This window comes from Oncorhynchus kisutch, linkage group LG13, assembly GCF_002021735.2.
Source record: "Oncorhynchus kisutch isolate 150728-3 linkage group LG13, Okis_V2, whole genome shotgun sequence".
Classification (NCBI taxonomy): Eukaryota; Metazoa; Chordata; class Actinopteri; order Salmoniformes; family Salmonidae; genus Oncorhynchus; species Oncorhynchus kisutch.
In genome coordinates, this window is record NC_034186.2 from 44,806,857 (window position 1) to 44,826,355 (window position 19,499).

Genomic DNA, 19,499 nt, shown 5'->3' on the forward strand with positions numbered 1-19,499 from the left:
AAATGTGTCATTTGGGTGCATGGAAAAAAATGACAAATGTAAAATCTCAAAGGTTATGCATGGTCCTATCCTGCAACTAACTATTCATACAGTGAGACAATATCTGTACCTGAACATGTATGTGTGTTTTGGATCTAAAATATACCGCACATTTAAAATCAGGACTAAAGCATCTTGTTCTAAGGATTTGAATGGTCTTGCATGTGACTTATTTGTTGGCTCTGCCAGAAAGCGGGAATTATTTTTAAGACAGTTTGATAACGGTTTAATCACATTTCAGAACATTTTCCAATTGCATGTGGAGGATAGAGGCTAGTAACCTACTGAGGGTAACATTGCACATTCTGAAGGCAGGTCGCAGACCCTCTCGGGAGAGTGATTCGGAGGAGAGAGATAGGCTAGGGTGGGAGAGGAAGAGGGAATCGTCATTCGAAGCGCGGAAAGCCTCTGAGCAGCAGCAGCCGCAGCCCGGTGAGCTTCGCCTCGTCCTCACGTTGTGCCACTTCTTATCTTACAATTCTTACTGGTCTGTCAATGTGAAAAGAAATACTGTAGCCAAGCTTACATTTCACTGCAGATATACTTGGAAATAATCTCGACCTTTTGCAAGCGCGTGTTTCTCTTCTGCTCGGACGGAATAAAGTCTCGACCGTCGCTGACGGCTGAAACAACTCCAAGACAGCGTTTAACTAGGTAAGTAGGCAATATGCAACTTTTCCTGTACAAGTGTTATGGTAGGGCTATTGGGTTAGATTACATTTTGTTGGCTTCTTGCAATATCCTATTAATTAGTATAATTTATCATTAGGGCCTATCTGGCTAAATGTTTGACAAGATCAGAGATTTGCCCTTGAAGACTGCAGTCGTGTTTTACGCAAATTGGGGTTTGCATTTAATTTGAATAGCCTACTTTTCAAGATGTTTGTTGGGCATTCAGTTGTCCAACATCGTGCGCGGTTCTCAAATCTCTTCCTCGGGGACACCGGGCCGTTTCACAACTTTGTTGTAGCCCTGAACTAGCTCGGATTCGCCTCAGGGTCTTGCTGCTTAGTTGACAAGTTTAATCAGGTGAGCTAGCTCTGAACAGATCAAATACATGGAACTGCTGGTTGTCCCTGAGGAGGTTTTTTGCTTGAAATATTTCCAATTTACCCTGGCGTGTTTAAGTCGAAATATATAATACATAAAATAAACGAAAAATGAAATAATTTCTTGAAAGGGGTCTGAGGGATGTTATAACACGCACATGTTGGCATGAGTATGCTAGGGGTTCAAAATTCACCGGGAGCACAAGTCACGAATGCAGTTGACACGCGGGGTACTTCATGTGATTGGAATTGCTTTTCAGGTTAACAAAAGTTTAGAATTTTGCACATCCATACAGTCAAAACGTGCCTATCATAAACGAAGTAAACTTGGAGTCACGCGATGTCGTCGTGAAAGCATGCCGTTTATTAGGCTACAGATTCAACAAAGGATGATGAACTTCGCAGGGTGGTGAAAGTGCCTAGATGATGAGCTTGATGCTCTTTTCCAAATATGGAGGGTCTTATGCTGGTGACATGATCCTCGATGCTTGGATGCTGTTTGACAAATAACATGAATCTTGCTATTTTGTCCGTAAAAAATCGAATCATGTAAGGCCAGGGGTGTTTCAACTCTTACCCTAGGAGGTCCGGGGTCTGCTGGTTTTCTGTTCTGTCTGATAATGAATTGCACTCAGATCTAAAACAGTCCCTGATTAGAAGGGTACAATGAAAAAACGCAGTTGCACTGGCTTCGAGGTCCAGAGTTGAGTTTGAGCGATGTATGTGCGCTCTAGCCAAAAGCGGTATCTGCGCGCTGTTGGCTAGAGCGCACATGCCAGTACAAGATCTGGCACACTCGCTATATAACACACATTTTTTGGGGGGGTGAGAAAACCATCAGTATAATACAACATTAGAAGGAAACTAATTACACTTGTATTTTTGATTCTGCATATGGGAGTTTAACCGCAAAAGTTTTTTATGTGCACTATGTGATCACACACAGTCCTTTATCTGCAACAAGTCAATTAGATGGAAACACATCTCTGGTGGGATAATGCGCATCTTGTTTTTATGCGGATTTTAGAATATTCGCATGAAAATCTGTCGCCAATTGGATAGAAACCCAGCTACTGTTCAATAAAAGGGGAGATTATCACTAACAAAACTATCTCTTTCATGACTAAAGATCGTTTTCAATTAAATAAAACTGCTGTTCAGATATTATTCTTTAGCCTACAAATGAGTTAATTTCAGAAACTGTAACATCGAACAACATGAATTATTCGTTTCACAATCCTCTTGGACATCTGTACAATTAGATTTTAGAATGATCTTTTGTTAGACACCAATATTGGGATTATTTTATAACGTTTTATGCGGGCCACACCGAAAACATATTTAATCCCAAGATCAACCGATAAATTGTAGTGTCAATCACATGGAAATGTAAGAGTATTAAAATGTTTTCTATTGGATTCTTATTTCATTAACTTGTCATAGAATATACATTTTTACAATAAATGCTGTTTCACATATAAATATCATAGAACAAAAGGAAAATAAGTATTCAATTGAGAGCCACATTTTCCTATTTACTGTGATGATCATCATAATCTTTTTTTGATATTGGGCAGATTGCAGACATATATGGACTGATAGGCTATTAATGAGTCATAAACAAATACCCCGTAAACTACACCATCATTTCCAGATTTTATTTAAATGATATTAATTATTACAATATGTTCTGCTATATTTCATGTTTTTTTTAGCTTAACTCTTCATTTAATTAAATATATTCTCAGTTACAAATAAATATATTCTCAGTTACAAATAACGTTTTTTCCAGTGCTATCAAAGTATTTCTTAACAGAATTGTCCAGATTTGTAAAAAAATATCATTTTGAACATGTTTTATTTTAACGTTATTATTCAGCATTTGCATTATTTCATTGTGAGAGTCATCGTTCTCTATGTGTCTTCCGTATCTCTTTCTTAAATACCTCTCGTTCTTGACAATTGTATTTGGATAATCAATGCTCTTCTCTCTTTATATAGCCCTATGAGAATGGACTCACAGTGAAGTTATTCTACATCATCTTCAAATCACACCAACACTCTCAGCCCCTCCCCCTGACCAGTCCCTCCCTCTATAGGACTAAGGGAGGTGTGGATTGGATGGACCTCCACCGTCCCTCTTTTAAGATGGACAGCTCCTCCTACCTGCCCAGTCCCCTGGCCTCCCCAGCCCTGATGGTGCTGGCCTCCACAGCCGAGGCTGGCCACGATTCCTCCATCCCCTGCCAGGCCCCACGGCCTTTCGGTGTTCCCATCTCCGAGAAGGACCTCCACCTCCCCTTCCCCTCCGGCTCCTACACATTTGCCTCCATGTACCACCGCCAGGGGCCCGTCTCCAGCCATGGCACCTTCCCCGCCAGAGACTTTCCTGCCTCCCTGCTCCACCTCCACCCCCAGTTCCACCCCCCCAACCTGGACTGCTCATCTCTAGAGATGCTCAACCACAGCGGGGTGGGCGCCTTCAGACCCTTCTCCTCCCTGCCTGAGGAGAGAGAGGTCAGGGGTTATCAGTCAGCCTTCACCCCTGCTAAGAGGCTCAAGGGCTGCTATACCGACTCGGAAAGGAAGCAGTATGAGTTTGGAGGAGGGCGTATTCTGTCTGGTTCGCCGTGGTCACTCAAAGCCGCTGAGGATTCTGGGAGGAAGTTGTTTGCGGTGTCTGGCCTGCTGTCAGACAGTGAGGCCTTGTCTAGTCCTGAGGACCGTAAGGATGGCTGTGAGTATCACCCTATTGTGACGTGTGCTGCTCATCATAGCACATTTATATGTTGTCATATAAGAATTGTGCGCATTGCACTCTTTTAAAAATCCATGGTTTCAATACAGTCGATCGAATGACAGTTATGGCCTGCATCTTGTCAGTGTATGTGTGTCTTTTTGGAGTGTGCCCTTTTCACTCTTTGACAATCTTAACCAAAGTTTTTTCCTGGTTGTGCAAAGTATGTGACACTTGGTGGAAAACAGCCACCAGTCCATGTTTCTGGTCATTGGTCACAAAATGAACATTAGTACCTACACTGAATATAGTTTTTGTCATTCTGGTTGAACACAGACACAAGTATGTAGAGATGACAAAGGAGGGGAAGTTTGAGCAAGCGACACCCTGTCAGAGATAACGAGGTGACAGAGAGCGAGAGAAGGGGAGCGAGAGACGATGCGATGCTCAGCTCCACAAACGACACCCTTAGCTCAATATGGCCACCCACGCCATTATGAGCCATCTGATTTGTTGACAAATAAGGAGGAGAGGTGTCAATCAGAGCGGCAGGGCGAGAGCCACTCCTTATTATGCTAGAGGATAATTGCCCGACGATGCGGGGGCACCACAGCGTTCGCCTCCCCTCGCCTCCACCTCCAAAGAGCGGGAAGGAAGGTAGACACGCCACCACAAAGCATGATGGGAAATCAAACCCCCCTCACGGCCGTCAAGGTGGCGCCTGACATTGAAATCCCCCGTAGAGAGAGGACCCACAATCCTTAGTAGATCAGAGGAGGGCCATGTTGAAAATAATGACAATGAGTGAGGAGAGAGAGAGAGAGGGAGAGGGAGAGATGGGGGAAGGATGGAGGGATGATGGAACGGGGAAGAGGGGTGATATCCCCCCGTATCACCTTAAAGAAACGTTTCATCCCACACATCAAGGCCTGGTGCTTGGATGAGTTGTCTTGAGAAAAGTTTGTGTGTGTGTGTGTGTTTGTGTGTGACTTTGAGAAAACTTATTGGTTTTGACAACATGCTGCTGGTTGAATAACAGGGACAGGGTGGATGCTGCCTGGGAGACAGAGTGGCAGGAATCCCAATAATGAAGCCCCAAATAAGGACAGGATAGGAAAGATGCCAAACAAGTGTGTGCGCGCACATGCGTGGCTGTGTGTGTGTGTGCGTGCGTGTGTGTACGCTTGCACTCGTGTGTGTTCTTAAATTAGTGTTGTAACAATTGTGTGCTATAGCTTGCAAAATAAACAAACGTGACTCTCGGTGACAACCAATGTTCCCTCTAATTCTTTTAGGCACTGAGCAAATTCCAGGTCTGCCGATCGCAAACTTGAACGTTGTGAAAATTCTGTGCAACATCTGTTGAGAGTGTACTGTGAACACTGAGGCTGTACCTGCTTTCATTTACAGTTATAACAATGGCCAAGTAGGCTACTGTGGCTATTTGATCATAACGTAGGCCTAGCAGAGTGGCCCACTATAGAAAAACTATGGAGAAAATGCATCCCATAACGTTTTAACATGGAAATAAGTCTTCTATCATTCAGCCTACATTAGCAGCCAATGTATGGTGTTCAATGTAGGCCTGCGTTCCATGAGACATTGGGAAAAAAAACATGCAGGGGTTGACATTAACCAGTTTATCCACTTGTCCTTCAGACAAGGAAGTGACTGAAAATATTGTGTTGTATGATGCAAGAAACCACTTTACAAAAAACTATTTATTATTATTCCCAACCCATTATTACAGAGAGTCAGACAAATGATGCCAGCCTCTGCCTATTGGCTACTTAGCTTATTCAAGCCTGTCTCAAAATACAACACTGCCCCTTTAATACAGAAAAAAATATCTTTCCCTGAATTGTTTTTCAAAGATGGCTAGAAATGCACATGTTTTGTGTTCTTGTAGGAAGCAACCACTCCCTCATTGCGGACTAGAAATTAGCTATACCTGGGCTCACTAACTAGCAAAGAACATGAACAAGTGTACACACCTGGCTACGTGCAGCTCTCGCTTTGATCTCAAAACAAGCGCATCAACTCATGACTGCTCATGCTGTAAACACAGTCCAGTTCAAAGTGAATGGCACAGATCCATGTATGGCAATGGTCTATTTGCACACTGCAGCTCTAAGTGGTTATGGTGCACAGGTCTGTGTAGAGTATGGGTCGTGCCTGTTAATGCAATAGAATCCTACTCCAATGTGTTCTGCCTACAAGAAAATGTATGGTATAGTTTGTTTTGTTTCGGTATGTTGCATTGAAAGTGGCTAGTATTGCGTTGATTCATTCACAATTCGCACAGTAAAGGGAACCGTTGATACTGTTAACTATAGGGGAAACTAGAAAGTTGAGTGAAGTTCAATCTCATGCTTCTTTGTGCGGGCTGATATTTCTTCTGTGCGGCAGTCCCGGGGGAACTGCGCCCATGCACAGCTTATAGGGAACATTGGCGACAACATAAAGCAGATTTTTCCAACATTAGGACAAAGATAGTAAGATAGTAAGATACTAAAGATAGTAAGTCTACTTCATGTTTTGTTTCCCTTCCTTCCTTACTTCCTAGAATCGCGATACTGGTATCATGACAAACCTAGTTTATATTACCTCCAAACATAGAGGATAATTTGATTAAAGTACAGAGATGGACAGGGGCAGAATAGGGTTTCCCAACCCATAGTGGGTACTATGCAGCTCAAATCAGTTTGGGGGAAATGAATTCTGAGTGATGGAAGCAGCTTTTCCTGCTTTATCCAATTTTATCGAAGCTCAGGCAAACTAAGGGCTTTAATGCAATTGAACTCCCGGGACTTTTCGAAAGGCTGATGTTTCGTTCCTCTTCACTGAATAACAGGCAGCCACTTCAGGACCAAAGTCTTCAGTGTTAAGCTTCAAATCTTCGGGGATGGAACTCTTTGGTTGCTATGTAGACAACCTGGCCCATACATGACAATACATGACACAATACAGTACATGTACATAACGTAGCCTACATATGTAAATGCATGACCCATGCATCACAATGAACAGAGAACACACACAAAGAAAGCAGCACATTTGTTCACAGGCATTCTTTATATACAGGTATCTCTCTCTGTTCTATCATCTTCTATGCGCTTAAGAGAGTCATCCATTCGCGTACCCTCTCCAGTGGATGTCTACCTACAGTATCTCACCGTGAATGGGGATATTTTGTGTGAGTGTATCAATTTAAAACGGTTCTACCTGCTTTGGCCAGACAGGCTTGATGTGGTAATCCTTGCTGGGTTTGCCTGCTGTCTTCTGTATCGTTGTGTTGCTTGTTGACATCTCCTCTAGTATCCAAACCACAACATTACCCTAGGGGCCATATGTATCAACCGTCTCAGAGTATAATTTAGGATCACTTTTTTAGATAACAACGGATGACTGCATGGACGGGGAGGGGGGGGGACCTGATCCAAGATCAGAAACAGAGATACATACGGCCCCAGACGTTCTCTGTTTCATCTGAAGATGTTCAGACGAGCAGTGGGATGTGACAGCTGTTCAAACAGCCTCTCTCTTTCAAAGGGCAGATGTCTCCAGCGAGGCGAATCATGCTTATTTTCCTCAGGGAGATGTTTCAAACTTGAGCTGTAACTAAAGGGGTACAAGAACAGAAGTGGGAACAGAGGAAGAGAATGACAAAACACCACGTCCTACCACAGCGTTCAAGACCCAGACAGACAGTGTTGATCTTCCCGTGATTCCCTGCGTCGTTATCGCACAGTGTGGTGGCGAGCTTCAGTTACTGTAAGGGAGAGTTCGGATAGCTAGACTGAGCTGGAGCGTCTAGCTATATGAATAGTCAACATAAGCATGTGAGAAAACAGGTTGGTAGAATAATTATGCCATCAGAGAAAGGAGCAGGTGTGTGTGTGTGTGTCTGTGTGTGTGTGTGTCTGTCTGTGTCTGAGTGTGTTTGTGTGTGCGTCTATGCGTGTGTATGGGTGCGTGTGTGAGAGGCTACATCTTGGGAATAGAGAGCAGAGCAGATAGATGTGTATGCATGAGCATCGAGCGGTTCCTGTTGATCTCCTCCCCTGGGTTGTCAGCTAGGTGTAAACTGTGTCTTATCTGAGGCTTCACTCAATACACCCTCAGCTGGACAGCTGCACTGGATAACATGCCTCCCAGTTATTGAATGAGGACACACAGCTTTGATAAGAGGCAGTCTACCTTGCACCCGCACCACACATACTGTGTGAACACACACACACACACACACACACACACACACACACACACACACACACACACACACACACACACACACACACACACACACACACACACACACGACATATGGAAACTGTGTCTGGAACCAACTAAACCCATAAAGCATCACATGAGAAGTAATCCCTGTGCCAAGTCGAAATCTGTGCCCCAAAAGCCTTATTCCCTACAAAGTGCATTACTCTGGGAGGCCTATGAGAATAGGGTGTCATTTAGGAAGTAGTCTACGATTAACCTATGTGATATTGATTCTGTACAGGCATGTTGGTGTTACCTTGAGTCCCGTCACAGGCTTGTATAACATACCGTAAAGGACTCTTGAACACTGAACACATCTGGTGAACCCAGCCCTGGAGTGCAACGCTCAAATGTTTGCCCACTCCCATTCCGTTAACTTCCTTGGGCCTCGCTTCCCCATCAGTGGAGGATTTAGCAGCTCTCTATCCAGTTATTCCAGTTATCCCATAAAATAATAACTCATTCCCTCAACAGCAGATTCCACCACCCATCCTGATAAGGAAGGCTTCCCACCATATCTGTGTCGAATTCAAGAAACTGGGAGCAGGGCGCATTAATCCGAGATTCCGTCAAGCTGCTGAGTTCCCGAGTCACGGTTTGAGTTTGTGGTCGTACTGTACATCTGCTACAGTGATCTTCCCTCTCCTTGCCACACACAGCGAGGGGGGGGGGGGGGGTCATTAAGATAAGGGAGAGAGAGAATAACCCATCCAAAAATCCCCAAATCTAAAGGTTCTAATGGTACGATCCATTTGACAGCTGTGTTACCATAGATGAAGAGAATGTCTGAGCCCGGTGCTTCACTGCTGCTCTGTGTTGACCGTGTGGGCTGATTTCAGACGCATAAGAGAATAAATATTTGAATGTAATGACGACTGTGTTTGATGTTCGAGGGCCGTGGTTGACTATGTTTGACTGTTGCCCTCCTGTTGTGGCAGTAGTTGGTTCCTCTAATGTACTCTTAAGTTGAGGAGCTTTCATCTTAGCAGGGGATGGGGACCTCTGCTATTCTATTTTTATTTACCTTGGTCTTTTCTGGACAGGAGAGGCAGTCTGTGGATGTTATCCATCCACAGCACCCACACACAGCACATTGATACAGTGCCTTCGGAAACTACTCAGACCCTTGGACTTTTGTTACGTTACAGCTTTATTCTAAAATGACAAAAGCAAAATTTGATTTTTAGAAATGTTTGCCAATCTATTAAAAGTAAAAAACATAAATACCTTATTTACATAAGTATTCAGACCCTTTGCTATGAGACTCGTAATTGAGCTCAGGTGCATCCTGTCTCCATTGATTATCCTTGAGATGTTTCAACAACTTGATTGGTGTCCACCTGTGGTAAATTCAAATGAATGGACATGATTTGGAAAGGCACACACCTGTCTTTATGAGGTCCCACAGTTGACAGTGCATGTCAGAGCAAAAAAACAACCCATGAGGTTGAAGGAATTGTCCGTAGAGCTCAGAGACAGGATTGTGTTGAGGCACAGATCTGGGGAAGGGTACCAAAACATGTCAGCAGCATTGAAGATCCCCAAGAACACAGTGACCTCCATCATTCTTAAATGGAAGAAGTTCGGAACCACGAAGACTCTTCTTAGAGCTGGCCGCCAGACTGAGCAATCGGGGGAGAGGGCCTTGGTCAGGGAGGTGACCAAGAAGTCAATAGTCACTTTGACAGAGCTCTAGAGTTCCTCTGTGGAGATGGAAGAACCTTCCAGAAGGATAACCATCTCTGCAGCGCTCTACTAATCGTGCCTTTATGGTAGAGTGGCCCGACGGAAGCCACTCCTCAGTAAAAGGCACATGATAGCTTGCTTGGAGTTTGCCAAAAGCCACTTAAAGACTCTCAGACCATGAGAAACAAGATACATTGGTCTGCTGAAACCAAGATTGAAAATTTTTTCCTGAATGCCAAGCGTCACATCTGGAGGAAACCTGGCACCATCCCTACGGTGAAGCATGGTGGTGGCAGCATCATGCTGTGGGGATGTTTTTCAGCTGCAGGGACTGGGAGACTAGTCTAGTAAAGACTAGTAAAACCTGCTCCAGAGCGCTCAGGACCTCAGACTGGGGCGAAGGTTCACCTTTCAACTGGACAACGACCCTAAGTACATAGTACTTAGCAGGAGTGGCTTCGGGACAAGTCTCTGAATGTCCTTGAGTGGTCCAGCCAGAGCCCATACTTGAACCTGATTGAACATCTTTGGAGAGACCTGAAAACAGCTGTGCAGCAACGCTCCCCATCCAACCTGACAGAGCATGAGAGGATCTGCAGAGAAGAATGGGAGAAACTTCCCAAATAAAGGTGTGACAAGTGTCATGTTTGAAGACTCAAGGCTGTAATCTCTGCCAAAGGTGCTTCAACAAAGTACTGAGTCTGAATACTTATGTAAATGTGATATTTCCATTCTTTATTTTTTATAAATTAGCAGAAATTTGTAACAACCTGCTTTTTCTTTGTCATTTATGTGGTATTGTGTGTAAATTGATTTTAGAATAAGGCTGTAACTTAACAAAATGTGGAAAAAGTCAAGGGGCCTGAATACTGTCCGAATGCACTGTATATCACAAGAGGATAAACCCCCATCCCAAACGATCCTTAAAGGGGCAGTGCAGTCAAAAAAGTTACACAGATAATGTGAACATTTTGACATGCATTTTGACAATGCTCTATTGTGTTAGAGCTGTTTTTTTTTTAAATACCTGGAATTTAAACCTGTTCAGGTGGGATGGAGTTTTGTGATGTCATGGCCCAGATCACGACATCACAATCTGATCTGATTATTGTGAACAATAACCAGTCATCTTTTATTTGCATATGTATCCTGCAAATTTAAAAGGGGTAGGCTCTAGAGCAGGGGTCGCAGCCCAACCTTTATAGCTCGCCAAACAATTCTGAAAGTACATTCAATTTTCACGTGTTCAACTGCAAACTGTCATAAACAAATCTCAAAAGTATTAGACACTGCAAACTCCTAGCTACTATCTAATCAATGCAACATTGATATTATCCCACCCCTGGTTAGCCACTATTGGCTTAAAAAGCCAAACCTAAAACTATATGCCAATTAATTTCCAGCAATATTTCCCCTGCGTGTTTGTCTATCACAACGTGTGTAACCAATTGGTGTGAAATACTTTCCCCCAAAACTTCTCAAATAAATATGAACTGCAAAGTAGGCTTACCTGACAGAATTACAGTACCAGTCAAAGGTTTGGACACACCTACTCATTCAATGGGTTTTCTTTATTTTTACTATTTCCTACATAGTAGAATAATAGTGAAGACATCAAACATGTGAAATAAGACATATGGAATTAACCAAAAAAGTGTTAATCAAATTCAAATGTATTTATACTTTAAATTCTTCAAAGTAGCCACCCTTTGCCTTGATGACAGCTTTGCACACTCTTGGCATTCTCTCAACCAGCTTCACCTGGAATTCTTTCCCAACCGTCATATGCTGAGCACTTGTTCAGTGCTTTTCCTTCACTCTGCGCTCCAACTGATCCCAAACCATCTCAAATGGGTTGAGGTCAGGTGATTGTGGAGGCCAGGTCATATGATGCAGCACTCCATCACTCTCCTTGTTCAAATAGCCCTTACTGTCACGTCCTGACCTTAGTATTCTTTGTTTTCTTTATTATGTTGGTTAGGTCAGGGTGTGACATGGGTGATTATATGTTTTTGTCCTTTCTAGGGCTTTTGTATGTCTATGGGGTTGTTACCAGTCTAGGGGTTTGTATGTCTATGGTTGCCTAGATTGGTTCTCAATTAGAGGCAGCTGTTTATTGTTGTCTCTGATTGGGAACCATATTTAGGCAGCCATATTCCTTGAGTATTTCGTTGGTGATTATCTATGTCTATGGATTTTGCATGTTTGCACTCTGTGGTGATAGCGGCCACGTTTGTTCAGTGTACTTATTTCGTCTTACATTAAAATAATGTATTCACATCACGCTGCGCTTTGGTCCTCCGATCCTTACTACTCCTCCTTGTCAGAGGAGGAGGACGAAGAGCGTGACACTTACACAGCCTGGAGGTGTGTTTTGGGTCATTGTCCTGTTGAAAAACAAGTGATAGTAAGCACAAACCAGATGGGATGGTGTATCGCTGCAGAATGCTTTGGTGGCCATGCTGGTTACGTGTGCCTTGAATTCTAAATAAAACACTGACAGTGTCACCAGAAAAGCACCCCCATAACATCAAATCAAATCAAAGTTTATTTGTCCCTTGCGCAGAATACAACAGTGAAATGCTTACTTACAGGCTCTAACCAATGGTGCAGAAAAAAAGGTGTGTGTGTGTGTGTGGGTAAAGAAATAAAACAACAGTAAAAAGACATTTGAAAAAAGAGTAGCAAGGCTATATACAGACACCTATCAGTCAGGCTTATTGAGGTAGTATGTACATGTAGGTATCGTTAAAGTGACTATGCATATATGATGAACAGAGAGTAGCAGAAGCGTAAAAAGAGGGGTTGGCGGGTGGTGGGACACAATGCAGATAACCCGGTTAGCCAATGTGCGGGAGCACTGGTTGGTCGGGCCAATTTAGGTAGTATGTACATGAATGTATAGTTAAAGTGACTATGCATATAAGATAAACAGAAAGTAGCAGCAGCGTAAAAGAGTGGTTGGGGGGGCACACAATGCAAATAGTCCGGGTAACCATTTGGTTACCTGTTCAGGAGTCTTATGGCTTGGGGGTAAAAACTGTTGAGAAGCCTTTTTGTCCTAGACTTGGCACTCCGGTACCGCTTGCCATGCAGTAGTAGAGAGAATTGTCTATGACTGGGGTGGCTGGGGTCTTTGACAATTTTTAGGGCCTTCCTCTGACACTGCCTGGTGTAGAGGTCCTGGATGGCAGGCAGCTTTGCACCAGTGATGTACTGGGCCGTACGCACTACCCTCTGAAGTTCCTTGCGGTCGGAGGCCGAGCAATTACCAGGCAGTGATGCTCTCGATGTTGCAGCTGTAGAACCTTCTGAGGATCTCAGGACCCATGCCAAATCTTTTTAGTTTCCTAAGGGGAATAGGCTTTGTCGTGCCCTCTTCACGACTATCTTGGTGTGTTTGAACCAATCTAGTTTGTTGTTGATGTTGACACCAAGGAATTTGAATCTCTCAACCTGCTCCACTACAGCCCCAATTGATGAGAATGGGGACGTGCTCGGTGCTCCTTTTCCTGTAGTCCACAATCATCTCCTTAGTCTTGGTTACATTGATGGATAGGTTGTTATTCTGGCACCACCCGGCCAGGTCTCTGACCTCTTCCCTATAGGCTGTCTCGTCATTGTCGGTGATCAGGCCTACCACTGTTGTGTCGTCAGCAAACTTAATGATGGTGTTGGAGTCGTGCCTGGCCATGCAGTCGTGGGTGAACAGGGAGTACAGGAGGGGACTGAGCACACACCCCTGGGGAGCTCCAGTGTTGAGGATCAGCGTGGCAGATGTGTTGCTACCTACCCTCACCACCTGGGGGCGGACTGTCAGGAAGTCCAGGATCCAGTTGCAGACGGAGGTGTTTAGCTCCAGGATCCCTCGCTTGGTGATAAGCTTTCATGGTGTTGAACTCTGAGCTGTAGTCAATGAACAGCATCACACCTCCTCCTCCATGCTTCACGGTGGGAACCACACTTGCGGAGATCATTCGTTCACCTAGTCTGTGTCTCACAAAGACACAGCAGTTGGAACAAAAAATCTCAAATTTGGACTCATCAGACCAAAGGCCAGATTTCCACCAGTATAATGTCCATTGCTCTTGTTTCTTGGCCCAAGCAAGTCTCTTCTTCTTATTGGTGGTTTCTTTGCAGCAATTTGACCATGAAGGCCTGATTCACACAGTCTCCTCTGAACAGTTGATATTGAGATGTGTCTGTTACTTGAACTCTGTGACACATTTATTTGGGCTGCAATCTGAGATGCAGTTAACTCTAATGAACTTACCCTCTGCAGTAGAGGTAACTCTGGGTATTCCTTTCCTGTGGCGGTCCTCATGAGAGCCAGTTTCATCATAGCGCTTGATGGTTTTTGCGACTGCACTTGAAGAAACTTTCAAAGTTCTTGAAATGTTCAGAAATGACTGACCTTCATGTCTTAAAGTGATGATGGAGTGTCATTTCTCTTTGCTTATTTGAGCTGCTCTTGCCATTATATGGACTTGGTATTTTACCAAATAGGGCTTTCTTCTGTGTAGGGCTTTGTCACAACACAACTGATTGGCTCAAACTCATTAAAAAGGTTGGTTACTATGTGATTCCATATGTGTTATTTCATAGTTTTGATGTCTTCACTATTATTCTACAATGTAGAAAATAGTCAAAGATAAAGTAAAACTCTTGAATGAGTAGGTTTGTCCAAACTTTTGACTGGTACAGTATTTCACGAGTAAGCATATCATTTGTATCTATCATTTGCAAACTTTGCCATGAAATGAACAGCAGCAGTACAGAGCCATCACTAGACTGGCACATTAGATGACACATTCCTCACTCGCTAGAAGTGAAATTAAAGTGTTCGTTTTCTTCCAGACCTAGATAAAAATGGTTGTGTGATGTGATTTAAGCATTAAAATGGACTCAGAACATCCAACTTCATTGTTTTTCTACGGAAAATTGTAACTTTGAGAGTGAAAACCCCCCCAAAAATCTAAAGCCAGGAATAATTTAACTGAGAACATCATTTTGGAAAATAGAAAGGGGGGTGCCCGTTTAGAGTTGTTTATTAAACATTATTTTACCAGTTATATTGGCAGAACATAGTGCCCTACTTTCTCTTGCACACTAACATTAAGGAACTTGAAAAGAGTTGTGGGGAAGAGTTTCATAGGAGAAGAGAAGAATGGGCCGATTTAATGTCAGAGAAAAACTTTTGTAGCTCTCGACATTTCATTTTTTAAATAAAATATCTCTCATGCTAGAAAAGGTTGGAGACCCCTGCTCTAGAGTCGATACCAGATCCTATCCGCCAATCAGGGCTGTGTTGGTAAATATCTTTACATTTGTATCAACACGCCCACACGATCAGACTTTCTATATGACCATGGCAAAAGGAGGCTCGGGGAAATAAATGACAAAACATATATATTTAAATGTATTTCTATGAAATGAACACACACACAGTGATTTATTAGACATATAGTGATGATATAGACCTATTCCAACCCAACGTATGCCCAACGACACCCACTCCAGTCCAACCAATCTCTATAGTCCCAGTCCCCTTCACTGTACTGTCATCTATACTGAGTGTACAAAACATTAGGAACACCTTCCTAATGTTAAGTTGCACCCTTTTGCCATCAGAACAGACTCAATTCATTGGGACATGGACTCGTTCCACAGGGATGCTGGCCCTTTCTTTTGGGACTCCGATGCTTCCCACAATTGTGTCAAGTTGGCTGAATGTCCTTTGGGTGACGTGCCATTCTTGATCCACACGGAAAGTGTTGAGCGTGAAAAACAGATCGGTGCGCCTGGCACCTCCCACCATACCCCGTTCAAAGGCACTTAAAGCTTTTGTCTTGCCCATTCACCCTCTGAATGGGACACATACACAATCCATGTCTGCATTGTCTCAAGGCTTAAAGATCCTTCTTTATCCTGTCTTCTCCCCTTCATCTTACACTGATTGAAGTGGATTTAACAGGTGACATCAATAAGGGACCATAGCTTTCCGTTGGATTCACCTGGTCAGTCTATGTAATCGAAAGAGCAGGTGTTCTTAATGTTTTGTACATTCAGTGTATAGTGCACTTATTTTCATCCACTCACCGTACACACCCGTTCAGTGTATAGCGACACGGGGGGGTTGTCTGCCAGTGACATGGAATCCATATGTTACAATGTGTCAGTCAGCCCAGCGTCCCCACAGCCCCATGGCATGGGGCAAGACTGGAGTTATAGGCCTGGCAGTGGATTTCTACAGTAGCAATGGGGAGAGAGAGAGAGGGTAAATCTGTGTCCCAAATGGCACCATATTCCCAATATAGTGCACTATGTAGGGAAGAGGGCGCCTTTTGGGACTCGTCCAGGGTAACACTGTATGATGCTGGAGGGCGTCCCTATCACTTTGGTCATTGGTGATGACTGGCGACACCTGTTTGGCTGCTCAGTGAACCATCTTTTTTACAGCTGTATTAACTACCATTTGTCTGGAAATGTTTGTCTTCCTTTATCTTTCTGCATTCCCCTCACATTGTCACAAACTCGGCAGTCGAACAGGATGCGGGAGGAGAGAGAGAGCGAGAGAGAGAGAGAGCGAAAGAGAGACAGCTAAATAAATAAATAAAAGAGAGCTAGAACGAGAGAGAGAGAGAGAGAGTGAGAGAGAGAGAGAGAGAGAGAGAGAGAGAGAGAGAGAGGAGAGAAAGCGGGTCTCATTATGAGAGCGGACCAGGGGTCGTTAAATCAACAGTCTGCTTTAACAGAGCTTCCGTCTCCCTGCACCTGATCGACTTGCTGCATCATGTGATTCCGAACGCTTCTCTCTCTGATCTCACTTCAAAGACCCGTGGAGGAAGAGGTAGTGGGAGAGGGGGAAACCCAGTGGGGAGGAGGAGATGAAGGGTGGAGGGGGCTTTGGGTGGGTGGCTATAGAGAAGGCTACACTCTTAGAAAAAAAAGGTGCTAAGTAGAACCATATAGGGTTCTTCGGTTGGTCCCCACAGGGGAACCCGTTTTTGGGGCTAGGTAGAACCCTTTGCAGATGGTTATTCATAGAACCCCCTGTTAATGGTTCTACCTAGAGCCCTTTATAAATTCTTCTACAAATAACTATTTTATCGTCTAAAGGTTCTTCCTAGAAACCCTCTATGAATGGTTACACCAGCCTTATTAGCCTTTAAAATGTAACTATTGTTAACAATACGTGTATCACAAGGCCTTTCTTTGAGGGCTTTCAAAGTGATGTGTAATTCCTATTGGAATCCAGCCAGAGTGAGGATATCCTTCAATTGTAACTTTTAATCACATACATCGTCTAAACTGGAACAACCGGTGCAATAAGTATGACTACTATATACTATATGCTATGTACTATAATAACTATAATAACTACTGACAGGTTGGATTCGTTTTGAAAAATGTCTGTTATTTATCTTGTGTATAGCATAAGGTCGATCAACCAATCAATGCACATGCAAAAAATACACATATTGAAACAAACAATTCTCAAAAATCAACCTACAGTAGAGCATGCTGGGAAATATCATAACGATGGGCGTGGTTTTGAGTGTTTTACTCTACACAGAGAAGAAAGTACACAATCGCACTAACCTCAGGTTACTCTGGTTAACGCCAAAACCAGATTTTTTTTTTACACCACTGAGTGTTGAGTTAATTTAACAGTAGGTAAAATTGGCCAATTTGCTGTATAGCATACAATACACTTTATTTATCTGTTATTTTACCAGGTAAGTTGACTGAGAACACGTTCTCATTTGCAGCAACGACCTGGGGAATAGTTACAGGGGAGAGGAGGGGGACGAATGAGCCAATTGTAAACTGGGGATTATTAGGTGACCATGATGGTCCGAGGGCCAGATTGGGAATTTAGCCAGGACACTGGGGTTAAAACCCATACTCTTACGATAAGTGCCATGGGAATTTTAAAGACCTCAGAGAGTCAGGACACCCGTTTAACATCCCATCCGAAAGACAGCACCCTACACAGGGCAGCGGCATTGAGACATTTTTTTTTTAGACCAGAGGAAAGAGTGCCTCCTACTGGCCCTCCAACACCACTTCCAGCAGCATCTGGTCCCCCATCCACAAACTGACCAGGACCAACCCTGTTTAGCTTCAGAAGCAAGCCAGCAGTGGTATGCAGGGTGGTATGCTGCTGGCGAATAAACTGCTGGTTCACTCATGTTCCCTTCGTTTTTCTCCTACTCTCTGCTCAGTAAAATCACAGAAAAGACTCATTTGAAAGACAGAAATCTTAGCAAAGATATCAACTAGGTCAGCAATGAATCATTTGAGATATTATGTCAAATGATTAAGGGGAATAGCATGCACACATATTCCCAAACAGGTAAAGTTTGAAACATTCTCACGTTCTCTTTTTAAATGTAGCAGTATCAGATTACTCAAACTCCTGATGTTAAAGTGTAAACACTGAGGTAAACACTAATGCTCAGGCACTATTTAAAAGAAGAAAACAAAACTCACAATAAAAAAAGCGTATTCAGATCCAGAAGGATTCTACTGTATGTCCAATCCCTTTTGTCTTCCAAGGAATCCATCTTGCCTCACAAAGAAAAAAACGTTCTTAGGGTGTTAAAGGTTCTAGGTAGAACTCTTTGCCTGACAAAGAACCCTCATCTTCCATAAACCCTCATCTTCCATGTTTTCCAAAATGGTTTCTTCAGATGAAAATGGTTCTTGGTAAAATACTATCCCTTGGCAAAGAACCCTTTTTTTCCTAAGCGTGTATGGCCGCGTCCCAAATGAAAGGGTGTGTGATGTGGGAGTAAGCATCTAGATTCAGGCGGGGGCCGATTTCTTTTCGAGCGGATGGTCGGGTGACTGAAACATAATTATAATTGTACACTACAAATTGACCTCAACTAAGCCCAAAAAGAGTTCATTTCATACCTTGATTACATTGAGACACATTGAGACATTTTTTTTTTTTACTTTGAGGGGCCCCAAAAAATTCCCGAATGTTGCCAACCTCTGCCCTGTGGGCTCTGGTCAAAAGTAGTGCACTGTATAGGGAATAGGTTGCCATTTTGGACGGCGCCTAGGGCGAATGGGAATGGGGCCGCGGTTGTCGATCACTGGCTCAGTCAGAAAAGACCACATCCCCTGTTCTGTCCCCGGAGTCTAACAAATCACTCAGGCAGATAGAAAGGGCAGGAAGGGCAAACACACAGGTTAAACAGACACTTACTGAAAATCAGCACACACAAGATGACAGTCTAACTCTGTGTGTGTGTGTGTGTGTGTGTTTGCTTGTGTGTGTGTGGGCAGGTGGAAGCGAGGGAGGGAGGGTGTTCGTGTGTGTGTTTGCGTACCTACCTGCGTGCTTGTGTGCGTGCCAGCGTGCGTGTGTGTGTACTCTGTGCGCTTGTGTTTGTGTGTGTGCGCGTGCGTGCGTAGATCCATGCATGTGTGTGTTGCCACAGACCTCAATATACAGCATTAGACTCAGACCTCCTACTGCGTACCTCTCGCCAAGCTGTGAAGCAGATCTATGAAAGCAGAGGGACCCACAGACCTAGACAGTGCTCACTCATATGACCTGTGACCTCTGATCCACAGCAACAACACCCATGTTTTCTCACAAAACTCTATGCATCCCAAATGATACCCTATTCCCTATACAGGTGTGCTATTTTAATTCGACCCGATTTTTCGCAGCAACTAAAATAATCCTGCACCGA

General features: G+C 43.6%; 1 protein-coding gene across 1 annotated transcript in view; it reads left to right on the forward strand.

The window, feature by feature from the left end:
- The first annotated feature begins 441 nt into the window (after positions 1 to 441).
- Positions 442 to 19,499, forward strand: part of LOC109902938 (E3 ubiquitin-protein ligase RNF220-like) — a 46,649-nt gene continuing 27,591 nt past the window's right edge. Inside the window, exons 1-2 of the mRNA XM_031786361.1 lie at positions 442 to 693; positions 3,090 to 3,825. Coding sequence (XP_031642221.1) covers positions 3,210 to 3,825 — 616 coding nt within the window. The 5' untranslated portion in view covers positions 442 to 693; positions 3,090 to 3,209. The remainder of the gene's footprint in view (positions 694 to 3,089; positions 3,826 to 19,499) is intronic.